The sequence below is a fragment of the Colletotrichum tamarilloi genome (genome assembly GCF_030869305.1).
Source record: "Colletotrichum tamarilloi strain Tom-12 chromosome Unknown Scaffold_4.1, whole genome shotgun sequence".
Classification (NCBI taxonomy): Eukaryota; Fungi; Ascomycota; class Sordariomycetes; order Glomerellales; family Glomerellaceae; genus Colletotrichum; species Colletotrichum tamarilloi.
In genome coordinates this window covers 437399-450335 of record NW_026849387.1, presented here as the reverse complement: position 1 = coordinate 450335, position 12937 = coordinate 437399, and the positions used below count along the sequence as shown (strand labels likewise).

At 52.8% G+C, this 12937-nt stretch overlaps 4 protein-coding genes across 4 annotated transcripts; 3 read left to right on the top strand and 1 right to left on the bottom strand.

Moving 5' to 3' along the window:
- Nucleotides 1-341: 341 nt before the first annotated feature.
- On the bottom strand, nucleotides 342-4094 carry CTAM01_01788 (urea carboxylase; the record flags this gene model as incomplete). Its single annotated transcript, XM_060517829.1, has 2 exons — nucleotides 342-3843; nucleotides 3895-4094. The coding sequence occupies 2 exons, from the start codon at nucleotides 4092-4094 to the stop codon at nucleotides 342-344; spliced, it is 3702 nt and encodes a 1233-aa protein (XP_060387363.1).
- Nucleotides 4095-4837: 743 nt separating this feature from the next.
- On the top strand, nucleotides 4838-5623 carry CTAM01_01787 (LamB/YcsF family protein; the record flags this gene model as incomplete). Its single annotated transcript, XM_060517828.1, has 1 exon — nucleotides 4838-5623. The coding sequence occupies one exon, from the start codon at nucleotides 4838-4840 to the stop codon at nucleotides 5621-5623; it is 786 nt and encodes a 261-aa protein (XP_060387362.1).
- Nucleotides 5624-6394: 771 nt separating this feature from the next.
- On the top strand, nucleotides 6395-9688 carry CTAM01_01786 (uncharacterized protein; the record flags this gene model as incomplete). Its single annotated transcript, XM_060517827.1, has 3 exons — nucleotides 6395-6570; nucleotides 6675-8571; nucleotides 8867-9688. The coding sequence occupies 3 exons, from the start codon at nucleotides 6395-6397 to the stop codon at nucleotides 9686-9688; spliced, it is 2895 nt and encodes a 964-aa protein (XP_060387361.1).
- An 876-nt stretch (nucleotides 9689-10564) lies between these two features.
- CTAM01_01785 (uncharacterized protein) lies at nucleotides 10565-12601 on the top strand (the record flags this gene model as incomplete). The annotated part of the gene is made up of 1 exon (XM_060517826.1): nucleotides 10565-12601. One exon carries the CDS (start codon nucleotides 10565-10567, stop codon nucleotides 12599-12601), a length of 2037 nt encoding a protein of 678 aa, XP_060387360.1.
- Between the last annotated feature and the right edge of the window lie 336 nt (nucleotides 12602-12937).

The following is a 12937-nucleotide window of genomic DNA, read 5'->3' as shown; positions in this document are numbered from 1 at the left end:
CACGACGCAAATGGTGCACTTATCAACGGTGCAGAAGAAAAGGGAAAATACGGGTGACGAATTTCCTCATTCAACCTGCACAATGCTCTCTTATTTGCTCAACCTCAAGCGGGGCCTAGAGTCCGGTAGCGGCAGTCGGTCAGCCCCGAGAAAGTGGGTTACAACCCCCGGCGGGCCGTCGGGTCTGGCTCAATTCATCACCCCATGCCAAGGTGAATGGAGTCACATTACACTCGGCAGTCATGAGTTACGATAAAGAAAAGGAGCCTCCGTTTGGTCATTAACAGCGTAATATTCAGCAGCTCAGGATCGTCGCAACTCAGCATACATACTACCTTAGGCTAAGAGGCCTTCTTGCCCACTATTATTGGCATCCCAGGACTGACGACAGTCCCTGGCGGGCGTGGAATCTTCGTCACGACTGCTCCGACATGAGAGTCTGGAACAATCACCTTGATTTCCATCTTCATCGCCTCCAAGATCGCCACCGTCTGCTTCGCCTCAAGGACGTCCCCGACTTCTACCAGAACTTTCCAGACGTTGGCGTTCATGGGCGACTCGATAGCCACAGCATCTGCTGATGCATCGTCCCCGCCCCCTTCACTCTGTTCTAACAGAGCCGCATCCTTGGCGGCAGTCCATTCACCGAAGAGCCGCTGTTCGAGCTCTCCCATTTCCTTGGCAGCGGCGTCCTGACGCTGCCGCCATTCTTGATGTGCGGGATCGCGGGCTGCGGCGTCAAACTTGGCAATGTACTCGTCCATGCTGATGGTCTCATCGGAAATGTTGAAAACATATCTACCGGCTTCAAAGTCTCGTTCTACTTGGTCAAATTCTTCCTTGGAGACCTCGTGGAATCTAACGATATCGAAATTGTTGAATAACCAAGGTCGCGTCGGGGAAAAGCCGGCTCGAGTGCCCATCATATCCCACGTACCCAACGTACGGCCCATGAGTTGGTAGCCGCCCGGTGAGGCCACGGGATAAACGACAAGCAGAGACCCACCGAGTGCGACTGAGCCGCTCGGAGTGTACGCGCGGTTAGGGTTGTATTTCTGCCCCGTGAATACGTACTTGGGGTCGAGCGGAAACATGACAGGGGTTCCGAGGAAGAAGCCGACTGCAACTGTGAGCCAGGGTGTCTTGAGCAGCGAGTCAAATACATCGCGGCGAGTCTCCAATGAGTTATTCTTCCGCAGATACTCGACGTTGTCTGGTAGGTAGGCAGCAGTGGGCCGAACGCTCTCCATATATCTTTCCGTCGCTTCTGTGATGGTGGGGTGGTCAACATAAAGCGGCAGGTTGACTTCGCGAACGGGCACTTTGATGCCAACAATCTCTTCGATACTCTCGTCTTGCTCAATCAGGCTTTGCAACAGCTCGGATTGGGAGACCTGGAGCGGGTCGTAGTGCACTGTGAGCGTAGCGAGGTTCGGCTCACAACGCACGCTCGCAAGGTTGCGCGCCGCAAGCTTTCCCTCGAGAATATGAACGCAGACCGTGTTGCGCAGATCCGCAACTTGTTCACCATATTCTACTATGATGGAAGTGTCGCCACCTTGCCTGTAAGTGACGCGAGGATGATCTCCATTCGGTTCGGCCAGGTGCAATATTGAACTTGTGGTCCGTGAGCCGAACTCCAACTTGAGTGGCACAATTTCTGTATCATTACCATCCACCAGAGCACCCAAAGACCTCAAGTAGGCCTCATTTGTGTGTTTGATCCTCATGGCATCCTCAAAGGAAACCAGTCGCAACTGAACGCTGTCGCCCGACTTCAGCTGACCAACTTTCCACATCTCGGCTGAGCAGATGGTGACCGCGCAAGCAAACCCACCGAGATCCGGGCGGTCGCGGGAAAAGATGATGGGAAACTCCCCGGTCCAGTTGACACCGCCGTTGGGATACCCGTAGTCGAAGACGTTTGATGGATGAGATCCGCCTCCCCCGCCGGTGGTGCGTGCCCACTTTAGTCGTGGACCCTCTAGTCGAATGCCACTGCGACTACTATTGTGGCTGACGGTCCATTTGGAGTTGGTGATTGTTGCCATACCCTCGGGGGTCAATATGTCTTCCGAGCCATACGGACCATTAAGGCAGAATATCTCCGAGTGCCCGTAATCAGGGATTGCCTTTTGTGGTAAAGAAAAGGGAGTGGCTGCCGCTGCCCAACTTGCTGTTTCAGGGGCAAGGGCGAGAATATCGTTGATCTGCAGCTTACGGCCCTGAAGACCGCCGAACGCGAGCTCTGGCGCCGTTGATTTGGAGCCGAGATAAAGAGGTATGTCTGGGAAGCCTCCTTTGACTGCGAGGTAGGTCCGAAGACCGTCACCCGTGACGTTGCCAATCTTGAGCGTCTGGCCCTGTTGCACGAGGATTCGGGACCACATCGGTTGGTGCCTGCCGTCAACACTGACGGGAACTTGGGCACCACACACGGCCACCACGGCCGATTCATGGAAAAGGAGTTCCGGGCCAGACATTGCTATTTCGAGTACCTCGACTTGAGCGTCGTTACCAACGAGAATGTTTGCTGTCCGACTGCTCAAATCATCCATTGGTCCGCCGGGAGGCACGCCGTGCCCGATCGTTGGCCTCCCAGGGTAATCCTGAACTGTAGTGAATACACCAGGGTTGAGTACTTGTACGGCGCACACCTTTGCCTTGAAAACGGGTAGGAAAGAGGTGAGCGTATCGCCCTTGGTGAACTCATTAGAACGTAGCACCTGCAAAAGGTACTGCAAGTTCGTCTGTGTACCTTGCAAAACAGTTTGGTCAAGAGCGGCGAGCATCATCTTCTGCGCCTCAGCTCGACCGTCATTGCTGTGTACCATGACTTTTGCGACCAAAGGGTCGTAGAGGGGTGTGATTTGCTGGCCGCTCTTCACCCATGTGTCCACCCGGATACCATCGCCCTTGGGCCAGCCGACATGCTGTAGAAGGCCCGGGCTAGGAGCAAAGTCGAGCAAGGGCACTTCAGCATACACTCGGACCTCGATGGCCGCACCGTTCAGCTGTGCTTGTGGGATTCTTCGTAGCTCGTCCGAGGGGATGCCGAGCTGGCCGCCGTGCTCGTAGTCGGCTTGCTGCAGCATCAAGTGAACTAGATCAACCCCATAGCACATTTCTGTGATGCCGTGTTCGACCTGGAGACGCGTGTTCATCTCGAGGAAAAAGAAATCGGCCGTTTCATCGTCGACCAAGAATTCGACAGTGCCAGCACTCTTGTACTTGAGTTGTGAGGCGTAGTTGACTGCCGCCTGGAGCATCTTCTCACGGAGACCTGGCGTTCGCGCAACGAATGGACTGGGGCACTCTTCAACCACTTTCTGGTGACGTCGTTGGAGAGAACATTCCCTCTCCCCGAATGCAACAACTTGCTTGCCGTTTCCAAAGACTTGCACCTCTACATGCCGGGACCGAGGATAATACTTTTCCAGAAAGACGCCGCTGTTCTTGAATAGAGCGCCCGCGCGACTCTCGACTGTGGCGAATGCTTTTGGGATATCATCGTCGTCGTAGCATATTTGCAGGCCCATACCGCCGCCTCCTCCGGTGGCTTTGAGCATGACCGGGAAACCAAGCTTCTTGGCCCCTTCTTTGGCCTCGTGGGTTGATGGAATTAACGAAGTACCGGGGATGACGGGGACTTTTACGGCCTCAGCAATGGCTCTCGCCTCATGCTTCAGACCCATGGCCTTGATGGAAACGGATGAAGGACCCATGAAGATCTTGCCTGCAGTCGTGACGGCATCGGCAAAGTCGGCGTTCTCGCTGAGGAAGCCATATCCGGGGAACACAGCGTCGGCGCCGCAGCTTTTGCAGATTTCTAGAATGGCGTCTCTGATGTGATTGTGAGAAGCATGATGCTACGGCCAACTCGGTGTCACTCACCCATCTGTGTAGGTGTCGTTACCCCGCAGTGCGATCGCCTCGTCAGCTAACAACGCATGTAGTGATGTTGTGTCGGCGGCCGTATAGATGGCAATACTGTGGACATCTAGCTCACGGCAGGCCTTGATGCAGCGAACGGCAATTTCGCCACGATTGGCCACCAGGACCTTCTTAATGCTACGAAGTGGCCTGGAATGCATAGCTTTGTTGAGGCTTTGAACAAGTCAGCGACGATTTTGGACGCGGTTAGAGGGCACATGGAGGGTTAGACCGTACGAAGTTGGGTTCGTGACCCCCAGTATATCAATCAGCCCATTCCGTTCGTCCGCATATTAGTGATTCGAAGGCAAGACGCGCCCACACCAGGCCGGTGGCTACCCTGAATGCCTCTCATGTCGTTACCCCAACAGCTAGAGTCCCAGGAGAGGGGAACGCATCCAGTAGCATTGCCGGAGTACCGGGTCGAGATAAGGGATCATCGGCGAAGCGCATGAAGGTTTGTCGGGTGGAGGTCCCGGTAGGCTGTGGTAGGTTTCTGGTAAGATGATTGACCTCTTTGCTCAGTTGACGTCGTTGGTCTGTACCTCAAAGGGTGTGTGTGGATGGCAGATGCAGTAACGACCCCGCATCGTACCAATTGATGGGGTCACAATGGGCACCCCCTACTATCAAGAACCCCTGTCGGCGGAGTTTAGTGATAAGGACCGCCTGATCCAGCATACCCCAAGACGGACCTTTGGAGTAATGGACCCCAAACGTCTACCCCAACAGTAGAGTATCATCCACCTCTCACTTCGATCGTTGAAGCGCTCTTATTAGACGACGTTGAGGCAGCAAAGACAAGATGCCTCCATCACGCTTACTCCATCTTCTTTCGTTACGTCAGACAGCCTTCCGAAGCTCAAACCTCGCTGAACATCGCCCGTTATCCCCATACTTCAGAATGGCTTCAGGGCTGGCGCGCAAATACGAGATCAACGCCGACATGGGCGAAGGCTTCGGCCGCTGGAAGATGGGCCCGGATGAGGAATTAATGCCATACATCGACGCCGCCAACATTGCGTGCGGATACCACGCCGGCGACCCTTCCATCATGCTCAAGACAGTTCGCCTGTGCAAGAAGCACGGCGTCAAGGCCGGAGCGCACCCGGGACTGCAAGACATGTTCGGCTTCGGTCGGAGGAAGATCGAGATTGACCCCAAAGACATGTACGCCATGGTGCTGTACCAGGTCGGCGCCCTCAAAGCCATACTCAATTCTGAAGGCGTCGAGTTATCCCACATCAAGCCTCATGGGGAGCTCTTCTTCTACATGCAAAGAGACGAGACGATCATGAGGGCTGTTCTAGAAGCATGCGCCACGTTTGGAGACAACATCCCGGTATACGCATCGCAAAACGCCACACAAGAAGCTATGTGCAAGGAGCTGGGCATCCCGTTCCAAGGGGAGGTCTACGTCGACATTGATTACTCTCCAGAGGGCAAGCTCATACCGGTGGCACAGTCCAAGGTGGCTACACCAGAATTGTGCTACGAGAGGGCTTTGTCTGCATCACTGAAGGACGAAGGCAAGGATAACAGTGGCGGTATCTTTAGCTTTGGCTTTGAGGGAAAGCCATTCAGCATCTGCGTGCATTCTGATCATCCCACGGTGCTTCAGAATGTTACGGGTGTACGCAAGGCAGTCGACGAGGCGAACAAGCAGAGGTTCCCTAATTTTTCGAAATAGTCGTTTCTCAATATGACCCTAACAATGCCTCGAAGAAAGCATGTCAAGAAGATTCCGATGTTGGTATGAAGGTAACCTGAAGAATGTCTGCAGGCGTCTAAGAACTGGAAGCGCAGAGTAGTGGCGGGCATTCAGCCGGCAGCTGACATATCCGTGGCAGCGGAGATGACTTGTCTTTAAAGTTCAGCCAATTTCCACTCTGAAGTCACAAAGTGAACGCAGCTCTTTTGAAACTACGGAAACGGCGACGTCGAGACCAGTAAAATGGCCCTTGCTGATCTCTTGAAAAGTCTCAACGAGACTATGATGGATCATGTCTACAAAGTGAGCGCCTGAGCTGTCTGGCTTGTCGACGGCGGAGCAACAACCCCTTGGTACTGGAAATTCGGATCCTCAGACACACGCCTTGATGAGAAGGCCATTCGCCAGAACGGCTCTAGGTCATGCCGCATGAACCAGCAGCAAAACATGGCAGCGTTATATCCCTACATCTAAATCCACCGAGGACAGAGAACCGGCGTCGGCTAGAGTGCTATGGGTTGGATACGAGGCACAGGTATCCAGTGCGACGTCGGAATGATTGTCGTATCAGATACGAAAAATCATCGGAGCCGCTGAGCTGAGGGAAGCGCTGTGCAAGCAAACGATGTCCATACGGAGGCCCGCAAACTTGGCGATGCCCATTGAAATGATCTAAGGGGTCACATAGGAGATACTCGGCTTGGCGATGCTGCTCTCTGGATGCTTAAGAATGGCATCTTCACCGCAAAGATGCTTCCCGCCCTGGACACTATATGGCATTCACCCACACTCTTTACTTCCATTAACTCTCCTGCTCCTTTCAACGGCAAGGTCCTAGCCCAATGCCCAAAGTCTTCCAGTAGAACACAGATTGAGAGACATCGCCGAACCACTCGATGCATCTACAAGCTTCGCTTACAGCCTTCGTCGCACTGACTTTACTTGACTGTTCAGCAATCGCGGCAAACCCCACAACTCCACGCGAATCTCCTCATGGTTCTAATGGCTTTGCTCTGGTCTCTCCAGCTAGCATAGATCCTCTCTACAGCAAGCCGGTGATTGACAGCGAGACCGACGAGATCTCCCCAGGTCCCCATCACCACGTTGCGGGGCACTTTTCTAACACGTCCACTCGCTTCAACTTCTACTTTCCGCCAAAAGATGCCTGGGGCGGTCGTTTCTTCCAACTCGCCTACCCTACGCAGTCCGCGAATGCCACTGAGGAAACCATTGGGTTCGGGCTAGACAGCAAGGCCTACACGGTCCAAGTCACGGGGTCAAACGGGTTCCGTGCCGAAGCAGCAGCAGCAAGGTATTCCCGGATTGTTGCGGCGCGATATTATCGTCTCACAAGCACTCAGCATATCTATGGCTATGTTTACGGCGGCAGCGGTGGCTCTAATCAAGTTATTGGGGGTATTGAGAATACAGTCGGCGTCTGGGACGGCGCTGTGGCGATGGTCCAAGCCGTGCCGATTTCCGCCCCCAACAGCCCATCGATCAGGGCAATGGCGGGTTTAGTTCTACGGAACAGGAAGACCGAGATTCAGGATTCCCTTAAGCCCGGGGGTAGTGGAAATCCTCTCTCAATACCATCAATGACGGAGCTCGAGCGAAGCATGCTGATTGAAGCCACAAAGCTTGGTGTCCCCATCCGTGCTTGGGAACAGTATGATGAGGTCGCTGACAGTTCACATCTGAACATTCTGAGGAATACCATTATCCAGCCTTCGGACCCTACATACGTCGAAGATTTCTGGTTCAAGCCGGGCTACCTCGGAACGGCGGATAGTGCGCTCGGAATCGCCATGAGAGAGGCCGTAGTTGACTTCAATGCGACGGTAGAGGATGTTCAGCTTGACAACGATGGGAAGCTGGTCAGCATCAGACTCGACACAGTCCCGGAAGCTGTTGCTGACGTATACGGGTACGACCTGGGTTTGCTTGGAGCCGACGACTTCAAATTAAAAACCATCAGCGGCACGTTGTCTACGGCCAACTACACCATGTTGTTCACCGACTACACTGCCGACGCCAACGATGCCACTCTTACAAAGTTTATTGCAAAGGGAGTCAAAGTCCACATCGACAACAAGTCCTCTGTTGCAATGCACTCATATTACAGACACCAAATCCCGGAACGAGCAGGATTCTACGGATTCGACCAGTTCCGGACCGTCAATGGCACGAACTACCCCCAACGGACCCCTGACACGTCCAGGTCCCTCGCCAGATCCGTCTCTGGCGGTAATCACACTGGCTCCATCGGATGCAAACTCATCATCGTTCAGAACCTGCTGGACAGCGACGCGTTTCCGTGGCATGCCGACTGGTATCGTTCGCAAGTTAAGCGGCAACTGGGAGATCGCTTCGAGGATAATTATCGCCTTTGGTACAACGATAATGCGGAGCACTTTTACGAGAAAAGGCCTCCACACCGTCTTGCACTCATTGTGCCGTACAACGGCATCTACCAACAAGCTCTCCGAGACGTGGCAGCTTGGGTGGAGGATAGAGTGCCTGCGCCAGATTCCACGTCGTATACTGTTTCGGCCGACGACAACTCGGTCCAGGTGCCACCCACAGCGACCGAACGGCGGGGTATCCAACCGGTTGTTGAGCTTCTTGCGAATGGAAGATGCAGCTGTACGGTGAAAGCCGGCCAGTCGGTGACGTTACGAGCAACTGTCGAAACACCTTCCGGGACTGGCAAGGTTGTCAATGTCGAGTGGGATCTGACTTCGGAGGGCACCTTTACTGATGTAGGGCCCGCATTCACGCCGAACCAGACGGTGACGGTTGAGCACACGGTTGTCTACAACACGACGGGCAACTTTATCGCTATTGCGAGGGCGACGTCTCATCGTCAGGGAGACCAGGGTGCCGTTTATGCGAGGGTGATGAATTTGGCTCGTGTGAATGTTATTGTAGTGTAGTCTCAGGTTCGTCTCGAAGTGCCTGGTCAAATCAAGCTGTTAGCCAAATGCTCACAAAATTCCGGCTTGAAGGTGCCGTGAAAATATGAAGAGTTCGTTTCCTAGAGAATGAGGTGAATCATGATCTTTTGGGAAGTCAAGCCAAGGACCCAGGAAAGTGCATGACGGCGGAATTATTCTTCCAGGCAAGCGCAGTAAGGTGATAGAGACGGGAAGGAACCTAGTCACTCTGGTTAGATATGCCTGCCTGACTGCCTCAAATCGCGTACAAAATTCGGAAAGACAGGCCGATTCGGCCCACGCTCCTGCTTCCCCTACGATAATCATCCGCCTGCCCTCAGAATCTTTCACACAACCTTACATCTCCTCACTTCTGCAACTGCACACCAGCACACCAGCACACCAGCACACCAGCACACGCGCACACGCATACCCACATCCACACATCCTCTCAGAAGAAGTCATGGACTCCCAAGGCAGCCAAGCGACGAAGAAGCGGAGACTGGATGATGGAAACGAAGATAGTCAAGCCAGTAAGGACGACGGCAGTTCACTCGGCGTGTCTTGGCGTGGTTTCCGTCCTCGGACCATCGAGTTCGACCATCAAGCCTCCTGCAGTGAGTTTGAATCTCGCTTCGCACTCGAGATCTGGGCGACGGATGCACAGGGTGTTGAGCGTCAAATTGGAAAAATCTGGGATGAAATCAACTACGCTGGAGCCGGGAAAGTCAAGGTCATCGCAAAGAGCGCAAAGAGCGTATTGAGCGCATTGAGCGCAATGCGCGAAACGAGCAGCGACACCCCGGGGTTGGCCTCCGACGATTACATAAAGGCATTCGAAAGCCATATGAAATCACAGCAGACTATTCAAGAGAAAGCTCGTCAGGAGGAGAAGGCTCGCAAGGAGGAGAAGGCTCGTCAGGAGAAGGCTCGCAAGGAGGAGAAGGCTCGCAAGCAGAAGAAGGAGGCTCTCCGAGAGAAAACACTTGCCCTTGAGGCTCTTCAAGCGAGAAGGAGAGCCCTCCAAGAGAGTGAGAGAACCCTCCAGTATGAGGAAGAGGCTCTCCAAGAGAAGATTCAGTCTCTCCAAGAGAAGCAGACTGTTTAGGAGGGGAACAGGACTATTTAGGCGAGGTGACCACCTCGAATACCTGGAATAGGAAGAGCAATCTTGCCAGGTACAGAAGACTCACTAGCATGCAGAATAGAACAATGCCCTATCTGGTTTACCTGAGAGCCCCTCCCCACGCAGCCCATTTCCATCAGGAAGCATCCCTCCCACGTTCAATCAAACATACTGACAACCCTCCGAACACAGGCCCATCTATTGAGATTCACTACATTATAAGGTGACGGGACTGTGATACGGGGTCAACACGAGTCAACTCCTCCTGCTACCACTGCAATCGAGAACAATTATGTCAAATGCAACACGCTTTTACAGAATCATATGTGGCGTGATGTGACGAGACTGAGCATGTCTTGATGCTGACAAGGTCCAAGTACTCCGTTATGCACAGCCGTTGGGAAATAAGCTCAAGAGGAACGGGCCGATCCGATGAACATCAGTGCAGTCAACGTTGCGCTGACTTGCGTCCCTCGCAAAAGCTAATTACTTAGCGCTGCGTGCCTATTTACATGCAACGCACACTTTCCGTCAACCTGAGTTGTCTTCCTCTGTCCAGCCCAGAGCAGGGAGTCCAGGCCCTCATGTCCTTCCATCGAGTGAGATGCCCAGAGAGAAGGTACTCACCTCCATGGGCCGGTCTAGGTGCTCAGCTTTCCGTCGAGTTCCTTCCAATTTGGGAAAAGGCAAGTATCTGTTATACTGGATGGATCATTTCGCTTCCACACGTTAGATAGGCACCTTGCTCCAAATCCCTGGCTTACCATGTCACTCCATTAACGTGCCTCAATTAGTACATCCCAGAACACCAGAACACCAGAACGCCAGACCGCCAGACTATCGAAACACGACGAAAAAATGGCGACGCCGAGCCTTGAAATACCGGCTGAATGGAAGAACGAGATCGACAAGCTCTCGAGATGGTATGGGAGCGATGAAAGATATTCGGTCGCTCACGTGCAATCACCTCCCTCGACCGACGACGGTAGTTGGTTGGCCTTGGTCTTGCATATCATAGGCATGAGGGCGAGCGGAGATAATGGTATCTTGTCCAGGTACCTCGTTGGTTCGCTCCAAAAAGAAGAGGTGTCAAAAAGCGAATGGGACAGCGCTGGATATTCCGTGGGAATGAGACCCGTGGTATCAAGATACGGTGGTATCGGATTCGTCTCGGACTTTAATTGCAGATACAAGCTGATCATCATTGACGCCGATCACTCCAAGAGCGTCGACTATGCGATCTCGTTAGTCAAGTTAAGCATTCTCGCGAAGACCGAACAGACGACTATTTTGCGCTTCGTCTGGTTGTCATCTGCCCCCGTTGACAAAGATTTAGGCAGGATGCTCGCCGTTGCAACCGACAGATCAGAGACTCCCGTCACAGCTTTTCGATTGACACAGCGGAGCAATTCGTCAAATTTGTCAAATTTGAGATGGATTCAATACAAAGCGAGCGACGGGGAATACCCAGACGCTGTGATGGAAGCTATTGCTCCAGCGTATGCGATGGTTCAGGACCCGGGGCCGTCGGAATACAAGATAACGAGAACGATAGCCTTCTGGGACGGAGACTCCGAGTGGAAGCGGCATCATCTGAGACGAACGCTTCTAGCGGCCGCTCGGAAGTACTTCGCTAACGAGAAAGATACCAGATCAATCTATATCACCCCCGGTTTGATGGGAAGATCGTTGAATGATGCCAAGAACTCGTACCATTTGATTATTCTCAATAGCGAGATAAAGGAGGTATTCGACACAGAGACATCGCATGTGGTTCAGAAATGGGTGGCGATGTCGAGGGCCAAGATGCTGACTCAAATAACTTGCGCCTTGGATAAGGATGTTGAGCAGGCGGATAGAACCATCCACGCCCAAGTGGCACTACAGGACATCCTCGACGCGGAACCTAAAAGGGAATTCGAAGATATTCACCTTCCGGTATTCATCATCTATGTGATGGATGAATGTCCTGAAATTACTATCGATCGTCTTCGTGTTTGCTTCGTTATCAAGGAGCCGGCATTCGCTGAGGCTATCCGTCGGCTTTATATGTTGGGGCTCATCTACTACGGCATGGATGGAGTCAGTGTACATCTCAACATTTCCCAGGCCCGGAGGACTCTTGACTTCTTATCAACCACGGGAAACGACTTGTCAGTAGCCTGCTTTCTGAGCTGCATAACAAAGGACACGCCCGCCACGGCCCGGTCCGCGATGATCGACATTGCGGCTATCGTGCTCACGTGCCACGCTTTAAATCCCTTCTTCGTCATTTCACCCGATCACTTTGCTGACGAAGATTCCATAAACGGGCTATTGCAGCGGCATTGCATAGACGTGCCAAGCGATGTTATCAAGAGTGGCGCCATGTGGTTGGCTTTGGCTATCTTCCGCCAATACGAAGAGGAGTGGCATACTGACAAGGGTTTCATCAAATTTGAGGATGGGACGCTGACTCTTTCATCCAATACATGCCGCAAAATCAGTTCCCGTGCAAGAAGGATCGACCATCGTGTGAACAACTTGATCCCGGAGGCTCAGGACAACGCATCAGAAGCGATGCTCAGAATTTCTCATGAAGACGTGGGAGAAATTCAAAGGTGCATGGTTCGTGCTTGGGCACACAACGTCCTTCTCCCCGACGGCAGAGGTGGCCTGGACAGCATCTTTTCTGGGACCTCGATCAAGCTAGATCCCGACCAAGGTTTGCGACTTCCTCAGGACGCGCCACTACACGTACTCAGCTTTGGATTCGCTTTGTATGAAACGGAGTACTATGCATGGCTTCCGACGGTCATACCGGAACAGATTCTGTTCGATACTGTTGGCGAAATGGGCTGTGACCTGGTGGACTTTGCTACGGTATATTTTGAGGAGGACGATGAAGATTATTAGAAAGGCTGGTCGGAAGACGAATCGGATCAAGCTGACGAAGCATAGGTGGGTAGTCAAGACCTTCCTGAAACGACATTCTCTATTGAATCGTTCGCCCACGTAGAGCCTGCGCATGTTTCGCTGTAAGACGAGAGAGTTGAGGGCATCACTTCTAGGTTAATAGACTCTTTCTTACCTAAAGCTTCTCAAGTGAATTATGTCTTGATCCCTCCCGGGTCACTGCGTGATATGTCAATCGTAGATGAATAGAGCTGGCAGTTTAACAAGGCGGTAAGTAGTCGTAAAAGAACCTTCAACTCGTCGAAGATCAAGTACTTCAAGCACATTATCAGGTCA